The 14,052-nt window shown below is 39.8% G+C and overlaps 1 protein-coding gene across 1 annotated transcript; it reads right to left on the bottom strand.

Annotated features, from left to right (window-relative positions):
- Positions 1-1,061: 1,061 nt before the first annotated feature.
- On the bottom strand, positions 1,062-9,579 carry LOC124268052 (protein rolling stone-like). Its single transcript, XM_046703059.1, has 4 exons — positions 9,331-9,579; positions 4,321-4,528; positions 3,836-3,946; positions 1,062-2,147 (listed from the first exon to the last, which is right to left on the bottom strand). Exons 1-4 carry the CDS (start codon positions 9,424-9,426, stop codon positions 1,738-1,740), a joined length of 825 nt encoding a protein of 274 aa, XP_046559015.1. The 5' UTR covers positions 9,427-9,579; the 3' UTR covers positions 1,062-1,737.
- Between the last annotated feature and the right edge of the window lie 4,473 nt (positions 9,580-14,052).

Below are 14,052 nucleotides of genomic sequence, written 5' to 3'. Positions count from 1 at the left end.
GCACATTTGACGTCACGTGGGTTCCAGAGAAATATGCATAATGGCCGAAGCTGAGATTTACAGAAACTGTTTTCGTAATTAAAACATAATTATACAAAAGTTTTAATTGAAAATGTGGGAATATGTTTCTGATGACTTTATCTTTCACCCAGCAAATTATTGCAATTCACTCGTATTCTCCTTTAAGTGTGCAGAAAACCTTTGTACGTGGTTCGAATCCCGGTTTACCCTACTTGTGTGTCCTCTCCATACCCGTAGGTTTTAACCAAGGTGGTAAACGTCTTACATCACTTGGACTTTCTTCCAACATCAAGCTGACACACCGTTAGATAAAGGGTTCAAATCGGCGTTAAACCAAACCCACTCAATCACTATAACTGACGTATATATAATTCACATATCAAAGCAGGCACACTCATTCCATGTGTTTGTCACATTCTTCTGCTAGGTTTCATTTTATTTAATGTCGCATTCAATATTCCAGGTAGAAATACGTCCAGTTGTAACTAATGGAATCTGGACAATCCACTGATGGATATCATTAGAAAATCTGACCATATCGACTGCATTAAATTGTCCAACCGCCATATTTTGCTACATGCCGAACAGTAAACGTCTCAGAGCACCACCCGATTTGCACTCGGAGGAATACAGTTCGACTACCAAACGCTGTCCCAACTCCCAGATGTGAACTGACACACCATAAGTTAATGGAATAAGTGATAAGCGCGACGACCTTTACGACTACCGATACGACAAAAGGGGGAAATATCATCTGACATGTTTGTTTAGGCCCTACCTCACTCACTCACACAGTTCAGGCTCTCCATGGATACCCACATATACAGCCACTGCAACACTCTCTATGTTTCACCTGCATGTTGTGTTAAGACGACGTAAAACATTGCTCTTACATATACTAGGAGAAACAAAGATAGGAACACAGGAAAATTCAAGTGTTCCTTTACTATTTTCCAGTTTTCATCAGCATCTTTGAATAGCGCTGTGTGGGGAAATCTGGGAATAATAAGGAACACTGGTGTGGTGTTCCCTTAAAAATATTTCCCTCGGTATATATAATATCGACAGAAATCTTTCGGTAATCAATTGTGTGATTCCGGCTATCTATATGCTCACGTGTTAATCAATCATTTCAACTAGCAGGGGCGTAGGAATCGTTTTAAGAGGGGAGGGTCTGATTTATGAAAAGTATTGAAAATCAAAATGAAATTATAGTTATGGTAAGGTAGATATGGTTTCGTCTTAAAAAAAGTGGGGGGTTAAACCAACACCCCCAACACACACACACACACACACACACACACACACACACACACACACACACACACACACACACACACACACACACACACACACACACACACACACACACACACACACACACACACACACACACACACACACCGTTCCTACGCCCCTGACTACTGATGATACCAGCTGTCCTCCAAGAGGCAAGAGTATCCTGCCACATTGATGGCACCTGTTACAAACACATACCTAGTCAAGTTAATTGTCCACAGGAAAAACATTGAACATATGGCACAAGTCAATTTAGGGAATTGCCTCAAACATTTTTGTCAGTGGTGTGTCAGATTTGTAATTGCTGTCCACAAGTCTACTATAAAACATTTCGAAAGCTTTACTAATAACAGGAATGGTGTAACCTTGATCAACAACTTGTGATCAAGAACCAAATGAGCACTAAGTCAGAGATATTCAAACATCAGTGGCAGATGACTGGGTTGTCAGGGCTACCAATGTCTCCTGCACACCGTCTTCTCCAGCTCGGCGACACCTGTTCCACACAGCCACTCGGGACCTGTACAGCCCGTACATAACACAGTGGATTAAAGGGACCGCTGCTAGAGTCACCGAGAACACGAAGATGAGGGCATAGCCTGGGTCCTCCGTGTAGTTGAGTGCAGAATACACATAGGGTCGTCCTAGGTGGTTAGTTCCCCCTGTCGCCCAGTAGATGGCGGTGAACACCGAGTACGTCGTGAAGAAACACATGCCGACGTAGAAATGGTGAACTCTGATTGGATAGCGAGATATGTACAAGTCGAGGACGACAAGGCTGAGGTTGATGGCGTGGGTATTGACGGTGGTAAAATCCACGCCCGCACCTGCAACATATGGTGGAGACTTCAGGATAGTGAATAAATTATTGATGTATAAATTCTAGAGTTTTTCACCAAACTGAGATGAAAGCTGACTAAAACAATAATCTTGCAACCATGATATATTGCATGTTACATAAGGGTCCAGCGAGCAGGCAACAAACATCTAAACATCGTAAATATATGGCGTCAACACCAAACACATTCTCTTCCCACAGAGTTTACTCGTCATATCTTCCTACGAAGATATGACAAGTAACCTCTGTGGGAATTAAGAAAATGCGCCTAAGAATGGCCAGTTATGATTATCGGCCGACACAGATTCCACTGGGCGGAAAAGGCAAAATAATGGATCAGTGATGACTCCGGGGTTGCGCTGAAAGAGTAACAATGTCCTGCCCTACCGGAAGCACCTGTTACTCACACAGTTTGCCTTTGGACAATCAGTGTCAATTTTGTTGGAAAACTTTCATCTATGTGGGACCACCCGCAAGTCCAAGCTTGTGAATCAGGCCGCGACCCAGAAAGCAGTTTTATCATGATAACTACCGTTAGTCCGTGTGACCTCCCTCTGAGGTTCTAGGTAGCTTTGTGGAACGCCAATTCGTTAAAACACGAAAATATCAAATGTTGCCCGTTAAATTAATGATGTGCGTACTCATTCTGTTAATTCATTTGTACAAGGGCCCTGTGGCAACAGATGAAATAGACGTATTTCAGAGAATAACGACTGTAGAAGAATCACGATTTGATGTCATCATTTTTTTATATGTTCTGGGCATATATCTTATCCTTACTTAGTACTCCAACTTCTAAATGCCTCTCTGAGAAGTAATATCTGTGATATTCAGTGAGGAGCAGCGCTGTGCTGTATATAGACCTGTGCTATAATTCAGACCCAACTCTACAGGCCTTTCCAATAAGCTCTTACTCAGAAAGTTGGAGAATCTTCTGGGCTCTTTTTCTTAGGTATATAAGGGGAGCTAACTCTAACTGCTAATCTCATATTACACCTCATATTACAAGAAGACCAGCAATTGTGTGGAGATCACACTGACCCTGGTCTATATTGCTATTTTACATTGTTACAGTGACTTGAATATTACCATCTCCGTCTTTAGTGCTATAATCACTGCTTTTGTATTCTGCTGTCTGGGAATTTGTACTGCCACTCTATTATGTATTGCTACTGAAATGCCCGTGTTATGGCTTGTATCAATTTGTAAACTTAGTTAATTTTAGAATATAATTGGTAATTACATCACATTGGTTTGTTAGAGTTTTGCTATGGCTATTGGTTAACGTGGTAATCAACACGTAACAGTACCCTCAGCAATAGCACGTTGACTGAGTGAGTGAGTGAGTTGAGTCTTCATAGGCGGATCCGTTTGTGTGTGTGTGTGTGTCTCTGTGTGTGTGTCTCTCTCTCTCTCTGTGTGTGTGTGTGTGTGCAGGGGTGAGCAGCCCCCTTTTGTCCTGAAAATTTATTAAAAAATGACCCATATAAACGGGTGAAAATGAAGTGTGCACCCCTCCTTCTCAAAAGCTGTATCCGCCCCTGGTCTTGACATTCCTCTACACAGCGGTAGGTGGCGTCTTAGATCACTGGGCCACAGTGATTCGGTCGCTCAGTATAGGGCAGGAACGAACCTTGACTTTCAATGGTGCATGAGATGTGCATTTGCAACATTTACCTTGGTAAACCACCGTCCAGAAGAGCACGCACACAACTGGGGCGGTCGCACACGTCAGCGTCTGTAATATCCATTGTACTTGTAGTAGTCGGTCCGGCAGACGGAGACGATCTGTTGGAAGAAGAAATGTGACTTATGTAATATGTTTATGTTTGGGATAGGAGAGTACGTTGAAACGTATGCTTGGGAAACCATACTTAGGAGAATATCAAGGGAGACAATGGGTGTCTGCATCGACGTAACGGCTTGCCCCGCCGGAGTGACGGTCACGAAATCACATAGGTTGGGCTGCTCCAGACCATGATCACAATACTGGCAGAGCGTTGTCAAAGCTCATAATTATCACTCAGTCTCACTACTCCAAATCAAACCATCAGCGTCGACTCCAGGCCTTACACACCCCATGCGATCAAACCTTGGGAATAGGCCTATTAAAGAGTTGTCTCTGCGTTAATACACTAACACATATGTGAAATATAAACTACCTTTATCTTTCTGCCCATAGACATGGAGCCACACTGTGAGAGCCCGGATGAGGAAGCCGGTTGCCAGGATGTAGTATGACCAATATGTCAGCCAGATGAATATCTTTACCCCGTATTCATTGTTGATGGCCGTGTACACCACCACGCCGATGGTGTAGAGACTCACCAGGCTTCGGTACAGGGCGTATAGTACTGGCCTGTCAGTCCACTGTTAATGCATGAAGGATGAACATGTTACGGAATATGATATAATTTAACAAAGCCTCATATATCCATCTGTTTCTGCATATCTGTGATGAATATGTCAAGATTGATGGCAAAGCTACTAACCAATCCCAGTACTTGAAAATACCACGTGATTGTGTTTGTTAATTGGTTCTGCTATATTGCAATTGACATAAGACGGTAGCCTGCATATATTCCAGTCTGGACCAGACAATCCAGTGACTGATATCAGGAGCGTCGACCTACGCAATTGTGGCCTTCATGAGCCCAGTCGGAGAACGTGACCACGTGATAATCTCGCGATAACCTGTGCTTGTAGTATAAGGCAACTAACGGAATCGGCTGGTCAGGCTCGCTGACTTGGTTGACACATGTCATCGTATCCCAACTGCGTAGATCGATGCTCATGCTATTGATCACTGGATTGTCTGGTCCAGACTCGATTATTTACAGACCACCGCCATATAGCTAAATATCACTGAGTGTGGCGTTAAACAATAAACCAACCAACCTCTCACGATAAACTTGGGTTTCTTTTAACCCAGGTCGTCATGGGTGACCCTCTATTCTAGAAAAAACATGTCGTCCATCACTGACAAATTTCGTACTGTAACTGAACTGGCTGACCACTGACATCCTGGTATATATACCTGCACAAAACTGACTACGTCAATGAACATCGAATGCCATTCCAAACATCACAAGTATATCTTTACTGTTTGATAAATCACTGAACGGGTGGCCCAGTAGTCATGACTCCGCAATTCACTGTGCAGAGCTCCGTACCTAGAGCACGCCACAAATCTCTGACCGAATCCCGGTTTCCCCGTATCGTGTTTCTATGTTTGTTAGCACAATATCAGTTCTTAAAAATCCTGCATCACGTTCGGCTTCCCTCAAACATAAAGCTGGAATACCGGAATACTGCTCAAAAGGGGCCTTAAACCTATGCCACTCACTTACTCTCTAGTTCCAGGGGCGTAGGAACACTTTTTTCAAGACGAAACCATATCTACCTTACCATAACTACAATTTAATTTTGATTTTCAATACTTTTCATAAATTAGCCCCCCCGCTGTGAAAACCGTTTCTACGTTCCTGAGTTCGCACATCATTCAGCCCCATGGTAGTGTTGACTGTTCCGGTAGCCGCCCCCCAGTTCCCAGTGGTGGCTATTGCACCTGCATCGTTGTAAACATTGTGCCACATCAGATGCTGGCTAATAGATAAAAGTACGTTCACTGGTAAACACAATGTGTCCACAGTGTACTGGGATAACTACATTTATCTCACGTTAAACAGTGAGTGAGTGAGTGCTGCAACTATTGGCGGTGTGCCGACAGACCATGACATGTTTATAATGTGATCGACCTCGGCGGGACAGGATGATCTTGTGACATGAGCTGTGTACTCGCTGATGTCGTCAGTCAGCACATCCATGACACACAAGTTTTGATACATGTCAATCACTGATGTTTCGTCACCTACTGGTAACTGTACTTGCTGACCGTTCACATTTCCGTACATACATACAGCTGTACAACACTAACCGTGTGAACAAACGACATACACACAAGTACTTTTAGGTTTATTTTTCAGACATCGATGCAGTTCCGTTTGCGGAACTGCTTACCTTCGGCACGCCAGAAACATATGGTCTTAGGTTCGAATCCTAGTTGGCCCTGATAATGTTTCTATGCTTCCAGCACGACCCCATTGTGCGTTTCACCAAAGAAGTGAACGCCTACGACTTGCACACTTTAAGCTTACCTCCCACATCAAGATGACGTGCAGTGCTATGATTAGAATGTTTTTCAAAGCGACCTTAAACCCAACTCCAACTTTATTTTGTATGTAGTTTTGGGGTTGTTAGTTGTCTAATGCCGCACCCGGCAATATCGCAGCTAAAGTACGACGGTCTGTAAATAACAGAGCCTGTGCCAGACAATCCAGTGATTGTTACATCGAACATTGATCTGCGCAGTTGATATACGATGACTTGTGTCAACCAAGTTAGCGAGTCTGACCACCCAATTCCGTTAGTCACCTCTTACAACAAGCATGGGTAGGTGAAGACCAGGTTTCATAAACAGATAGAAATTATAACATTATATCGCTCCGTAACATGTAATCATAATCAATCTCAATTGGATTTGTTATACCTTCTATATGTTCTGACTACCCAATGACCGTTAGCATGCACGTATTACTTCCGGTTTCATACACGATACATTGACTGCAGCTTCCGCTGGTTGTCCACGAACGTCCGACCCTACTCCCCGCTGTTCTTGTGGGGAGCGTCCTGCACTTGTAATGAGCGAATCAATCAGGAAGAGCACCTACACCAGCATCATCAATGACGTGGTGGCAGCAGTGTTTGTCAATATGTAATTGTTTCACCAACACAATAATGAATAAGCTTTAGCTCAAATTATATATCACCCTTTAATGTATGGAATGTCTATACAAATTTACATGTTTCGATGGTTCAATCGAGGTTAGTTGTCTATATCGTCCACCCCCATTTGAGTTATAGAGGGACATTTATCTAAATACATAGAAATAAAGACCTTTTTCCTGATTTCCTCATACATATAAAGTGCACAGAAGGCACAGTTAACCCAATGTGCCACTACAGTTTAAAAAGAATAGAGTTAATTAATTCTAAGTTTTTAGAAAAAAATATATGTATACATGTATTTGATTACGATATTATTTAATAGAGCGCCGAAACGTTCCATAGCAAAATGATGTTCTAAATGGGCATTGTGTATTCAATACGCTTAAACTCAAATCCTATCCCGCTCCCCATTAATCAACCTAAAGATTTCCCCCTCATAATGGGTGGATTTGGTTGGGTGTGGTCGAATTAGACGTGTAGGGGTGGTCGAATTATTCATCCTCTCCAAAGATTACTGTACCATCGATCTACGTTGCAAAATGCGAAAGCTTTTCTTTATCTTGATTGCGTTACACCCAAAGCTCGCGCGCTCCATAGAATACCACACATTCCACGAATATAATCGGTTGATCCATTTCGAGCATGCGTTTATTGGTCAATGATCTTGATTTACGGGCGCTTTTCAAAGTTGTGAGTATTTAATTGGGCGTGTGTAGTACCACCTAATACCACGCTATACAGTGTGTACACGTGTACCTATAGATATGGGGGTAGGAGAGTTTCTGTTGAGAAGGGCGAGCTGTCGTGACAGGTGGCGAAGGTGTGATATGTTGGTGTAATCTGAGAGCAGATGGCCAGTTAGACAACCAATAACTCGACGTTAACACAAAAAGTTCAAAGTCCAGTCCTCCTCGCACAGCGTGAGATGACACTGATTGTCGTCTGCTTTTTCGCTATTTGTGAAAACTTTATTCAGATATCGATTAAGATATCGATTGAGGAATGACCACATCTAACGAGAGAGAGAGAGAGAGAGAGAGAGAGAGAGAGAGAGAGAGAGAGAGAGAGAGAGAGAGAGAGAGAGAGAGAGAGAGAGAGAGAGAGAGAGAGAGAGAGAGAGAGAGAGAGAGAGAGAGGTGTGTATGTGTGTGGAGGGCTCGTCTAAGGGGATATATCCTGCATGTATTTCAAGCCCTAACTTCTCATATATTCATAGAATATATTAGATAGTTGCGTAAATTAGATGTGATATGATGACAGACAGCTGGATTCTGATGTCCTCAGCGTCACCTTCTTGTTGTATAACTAGCTATATAGTTCTATCATGAATACTATAGTATTCTCTGACGAACTACCAACCATTACTCTTCTACTGCAGCACTCAACTCCTTCTTCCCATGCAATCACCATGTACATCTTCTTGCCACTAACTACATGGTATAATCCACTTCACCTCCGCCCTCCCCATTCTCCCCAACCACGACAACCGCCACTCTCCTATTATTCTTTAAGTATTCATTTCTCTTACATCTGTCATGGAAGCTTCTTACTATGACAAATGCACATTCCTGTGAAATAAAACACGCAACCTGAAAACTATGACAGTTGTAAATTAAGTGTCAGTTGACAACTCCATCTCTGGGTTGTCTGGTTTTATACTTCATTCTAACCCCATCTGTATATTTGTCAGTTGTGAATCGTGTGTATTTCCGTATTTTTATATCTGAATTTGTCATTTATCTTTCTGACCCATATTGCCCCGCTGATTACACCCAAAACGTTTCTATAACCTGACAGCTATCATGTATACGCTCTTATCGCACGCACTAGACAGTGTAAATAATGTAGAAATGTCGTCGAGATGTCTAGCTGCTCTTCTTAATACCGCTCACTGCATGTGTACATACACTTATTATTACATGACAATTCTTTACATTCTGGACTCTGGGAAAATGGATATATTGATGGTGTGGATACCAGTATGTGCAAGTTGAAATGTATAACTGTATATGGATTTTCTTCTTATCGAATGTCTAAGTGGAACACAGGTTTGATGGATTGCAGCAAACACTATTTCCATTATCCACTCCACACGGGTACAGTACGGTCAAATAGTCAATAATTCATATGTCATTGAATCTATTCATATCAATATATGTAACTGACAAGAGGTGACAATTGTAAGTTGACCGTTGAAGCAGTATGTATACACTTATATCAATATCGTGTATATAGACTGAAAAAAGGAAGCAAGCTTGATTTAGTTCAGTCCACACCAACTTGCTATTTTACCGTATATTGCATAGCAATAACTACAAAAACAGCTACAACTATTAGCTATGCACTGTTACATACCCCTGATTCTAATATAAGTATTGATTTACCTGAGACAAGACGAATTCTGTTTTTCTCTGTTCTTCTATATGAAATCCAAATAATTGTCTGTGACAGTGACAAGCACATGCCGATCTTCTCTCCATTTGCTCGGAAATGATGGTATAGTCAGTTAAAACCACGCTGACTTTTTAACTCGCTGAGTGGACCCTCTTCTCTGTAAGGAGCTCTTTTACACTGACAGTGTAGAGGCGTAGTGCAGAGCTCTCAGTACGAGTATCATATGGATCCGTTTCTTATAAATCAGTGTACTAACAGGATGGAAATTGACAACTGACGTCAGGTAGTCATCACATGGAGGAGATATATGAGGAAATACGGATGTAAGCAAATGACATCGTATGAGAACATTAGTACGTCAAATTGTTCTCTACACCATCACTTTAGATCCATTGTCTGTGCTTATATATTTTAAAATATATATAAAATAACATCATTTTTAATTATTAGTATATAATTTCACATACACTAATAATTCATGATTTGACATTATACGACTGTAACTATAGAACCAAATGGACATTTCGACATAACTTGAACAAATATTTAAATATACCGTCCATTGTTTTTATGTTTGAAATAAATACTTTGTGTTCTGCACGTGTAAACCAATTTATCATCCAAAACTGTGTTCCACGGGAGAAAGTAAATTTTGTACAATGCCCTGACAATGCTATGACGTCATCAACTTGATGACGTCACAATGCTATGACATCGCTGCACTGCAAGTTTAATGGTAGTACAGTGTTAAGAGATGTACATTTTTCATTGAAAACTAATGAAGAATGATTTTTGATGATAAATAGAATCTCACCCTCGTGTCTACTGATATCAATTACATCAACACTCGTTGATGTAATTGATATCAGTACTGGGATTTCCCGTTTTTAAGCCCACTCACAATTACACATGGGCCTAAAATAGGATGTCAAATTTTATTGTTTAGAGTGACGTCCCTTTGCAACAGCACCTGGCGAACTTCAGCATATATAACGTTTGTAGTGCACGTTTGTAGTGCAGTTACTGAGTTTTCATGTTTACATGTTACATGCAGTCCCAAGAGAGGTCGGGTACTCTATACCCATATAGACAATTTCAATCCATATGACTCACGAGCAGTCGCAATAAAATATGATAATAACATAGGACACGTTCCTCAAGAACAGTAAAGTATGTAAATATAAAACAGGGGGTGTCATCTTGTGAGAAATTGTCGAAGAATCAGGTTTCTGCATTATTACGTTTATAAGTTCATTCCATTTTATTGTGTCTTAGTATCATTTTCCTCAGTTACAAGCATTTCCCGAATTTAAGCTCTGGGCTTAATTATTGGTTTTTATTTGTGTACGAGAAGGCTCATTTTCCGTTATTAAGCCCAGTTACTGAAGTGTCTCGTCCAGGCTCAATTATTTACAGACTGTCGTTATATAGATCAAATGTTGCAGAGTGCAGCATTAAACAACAAACAAACAGAAAAAAAGGTTCTGATTGGTGTGGATCTGGTCAAGCTGAAGACACAATGGTGAAGTGAATAGACCGCGGCGTTCGGTTTACTCCCAAAAGTTAGACGTCCCAAAAGTCACACATACCAATTGTCAGACAAATCAATCAGGCGCGACTGTGATTACAACCTAGTCTTACCCACTGATATATTGAACCTGTCCCATACACTAACGAGATGTTTTTCACATTTGTATAGAAATACTTTGATCAGAATACTAATGTTGACTGGCTTACTCAATCACTGGGTTCTCCAAATGTGTTTTCACAATGTACTTACACATATACTTAAGAAGTCTAAGAAAAGCTTTTCTGTGCATGTATAATAATATTAAATCATGTGTTAACATAAGTAAATCCTACTCGGACTATTTCTTCAGTCACTCTGGAGTAAGACAAGGAGAAAACTTGTCACCGCTACTGTTTTCAATTTTTATAAACGATTTAGAAGAAGTCCTACTATCTCATGGTTCCGAGAGTATAACCATCAACTTTAAACTAGATAATTATATAGACCAATGTATTACGTTTCCGTTATTGCTATATGCTGACGACACTGTACTAATGAGTGACAACGCAGTTCTTTTACCAAAAAAAAAATTAGGTAACTTCGCAAGTTATTGTCAACAATGGAAGCTTAATGTTAACGTCTCAAAAACTAAAATCGTCATATTTGGCGGAAACCTCGCATCTAAATCTAAATACTCTATTTCTCCTGGGAATCATGAAATAGAACAAGTTTATTCTTATACCTATCTTGGTATTACCTTTCATAGAAACAGGAAAATGAACAACGCTATAAAACAACTATTAAATAGTGCAACTAAGGCTAAGTTTTTATTACCGAAACGAGCTCGTAACATATATTTACCCCTCGACTGTATATTAAAAGCTTTTGATGTGATGATTGTACCAATACTACTTCATGGGTGTGGAGTCTGGGGATACGAAAATGTAGCTGCTATTGAAAAAGTTCATCTTAAGTCTGAAATTGGCAACTGGACTTAGAAACTCCACTCCAAGTTTTATGTTATATGGAGAACTTGGTCGAATGCCTCTGGATATCGTAATTTACAAAAGAATGATTAGTTATTGGCACAAGCTAGAACTAACAATTCTTCCTGTAAAAATGTCCAAACTTGTTTACATACTCTGTAAACTGGGAACAAAATTATCTTGTTAAATTACATATTTTGTTTTTATGCCAAATAAAGTCATTACAAAGTCATCCATCGATCGTTTAAGTTATCTTGTTGAATTAACTTATTTTGTTTTATGTCAAATAATGTCATTGTCATTATCCACAATATCTTCTCTTTGTGTTTGGATTAGTACATTTGGACTCGTCCATGAATTAACGATGGTAACAGTGTAGTGAACCCCAGTGCCACCAACCATAACCTTTGTTTTAACGCGTCTAACTTTTGGGAGGACACCCGGCGTTCAAGGGTGTTGCACATATACAGCGTGTTTGCGCGTACACGTATATTTTCTTGTATAGTCCGATCCCGATCAAGTTTATATGGCGCTAGCCTACTGAGATACCATGCCGGGTTTCAACACAAATATCCCACCCAGACAGGAGCAGAGAATCAACCCACGGACCTAGCTTCCGCTTTCCAGTGAAGTCCTGGATTCGAAATACTATGATGACACAATGGACACAACCCATGCATACTGTCGCCGACAGCACATTTCGTAACTTAACCGCTTTAGCGCTGACTTACGGCATCACCAGGGAGAGCATGTGATTCGAACCCACGACCATATATAAATAATTGAACAATAGTATTTTGTGTTTGTACAGGTAATCTTTGTCGGCGGATCAGACAAAATTAGTCTACTCATCATAGTTTTCCGACAAGAAGAAAATAATGAAATTGGTAAACAGTTTTCACTGTCATCTAGGTTGTCGGTGGATTAAAATATATTAGTCTACTCAGCGAAAACAGGTTGCACCGAGTTTTTGTGAATTTTAATTAGGAGTGAGTGAGTGAGTTTGGTTTTACGCCGCTTTTAGCAATATTCCAGCAATATCACGGCGTTTTAATTAGGAAGTGGTGAGCTGTTTTGATTCATACTGTGTGTATATTGAAGTGTTTTGTTAATTACTTTGTCGGTGACCCACCTTATCCTTCTTCTCTACTGCTACTTCTCTGCTGGTCTGCGTAGTTGAATGTTGATAAATGATGTTTTTTTCATCACTGATCATACTTACCTAATATATATTTGTTTTTATTTCACAAAACTCAATTCAATATATTAGCGGCCTGGAAGTCGTCCCATAGGCGGAAGAATTTCTCGGACCTGGCCCGCGGTGAAACATGTTTTTTTTCATCACCGATCATACATACCTAATATATTTTTTTTATTTCACAAAACTCAAACACTTTTGATTTACACTATATCGATTTTCATCATCAGTGACGTCTGCGAACCCACCGCTCAATCCGCCAACAAATCCACCGGATTTCCGTCTACGAACCGTCTGGTCTACGAACCAGTCTGGTCTACGAATCGCTAGAATTACCGTATCGCTAAACGTGTTTGTCACAAAACATATTTTTGGAATCAATGACATGGTTAACGTAAAATGCATTTGAGTAATATGTATTTATATTGAATTAATATAACTATTCATTAATATACTGCAATTCATAAAACAGCCATGTGTTACCAACTTTTCAAGTTAATGTTCTATTCATATTTAGCCACATTGACTGTCATTTCCCTTTTCAATAAAAGTATGTAATTCCAAATTATAATATTTTTGTTTGTTTAATTTGTTATTTATTTTCTAAATACATTTGTTCTGCTTCAGCAATATTTTGTAACTATTCCAAATTAAAAACTATTTTGTACATATTCAATATATTTATATTTGTTAGGAACTATTTGAGATCAAATAGTTTCTAACAAATATCAATATTGATATGTACAAAATAGTTTTAAATTTGGAATAGTTACAAAATATTCAACAGAGACAATTGGCTTTATGCAATGTAAAATGCATGTGTATAAATACTTTGAGGTACTAATATAAATACTTTGTAAACTAGTTGGTAGGCTTAATAATTTTACTCTTTTCCAAGTCCAAGGATGACTTTATGCCAGTTCAGGTGACAGAATGACTCAAAGATACATGAAATAAATTGTTTGTTGTTTTGCAAATGTGAAAGAAAATGCATTATAAATTTTACTTTGGATAGATG

Source organism: Haliotis rubra, unplaced genomic scaffold, assembly GCF_003918875.1.
Source record: "Haliotis rubra isolate DU_JTF1 unplaced genomic scaffold, ASM391887v1 Scf136, whole genome shotgun sequence".
In the NCBI taxonomy this organism is placed as follows: Eukaryota; Metazoa; Mollusca; class Gastropoda; order Lepetellida; family Haliotidae; genus Haliotis; species Haliotis rubra.
The sequence above is the reverse complement of the archived record's forward strand: the minus strand, read 5'-3'. Positions and strand labels throughout refer to the sequence as shown.

What these genes read in the sequence shown, in the direction of transcription:
- LOC124268052 (XM_046703059.1), bottom strand. Translation starts at nt 9,426, where the DNA reads ATGGAGAGAAGATCGGCATGTGCTTGTCACTGTCACAGACAATTATTT. An exon ending in CAGAATTCGTCTTGTCTCAG is followed by an intron (nt 4,529 to 9,330) that starts GTAAATCAATAC and finishes ATGCATTAACAG; the next exon opens with TGGACTGACAGGCCAGTACT. An exon ending in CTGGACGGTGGTTTACCAAG is followed by an intron (nt 2,148 to 3,835) that starts GTAAATGTTGCA and finishes CATATGTTGCAG; the next exon opens with GTGCGGGCGTGGATTTTACC.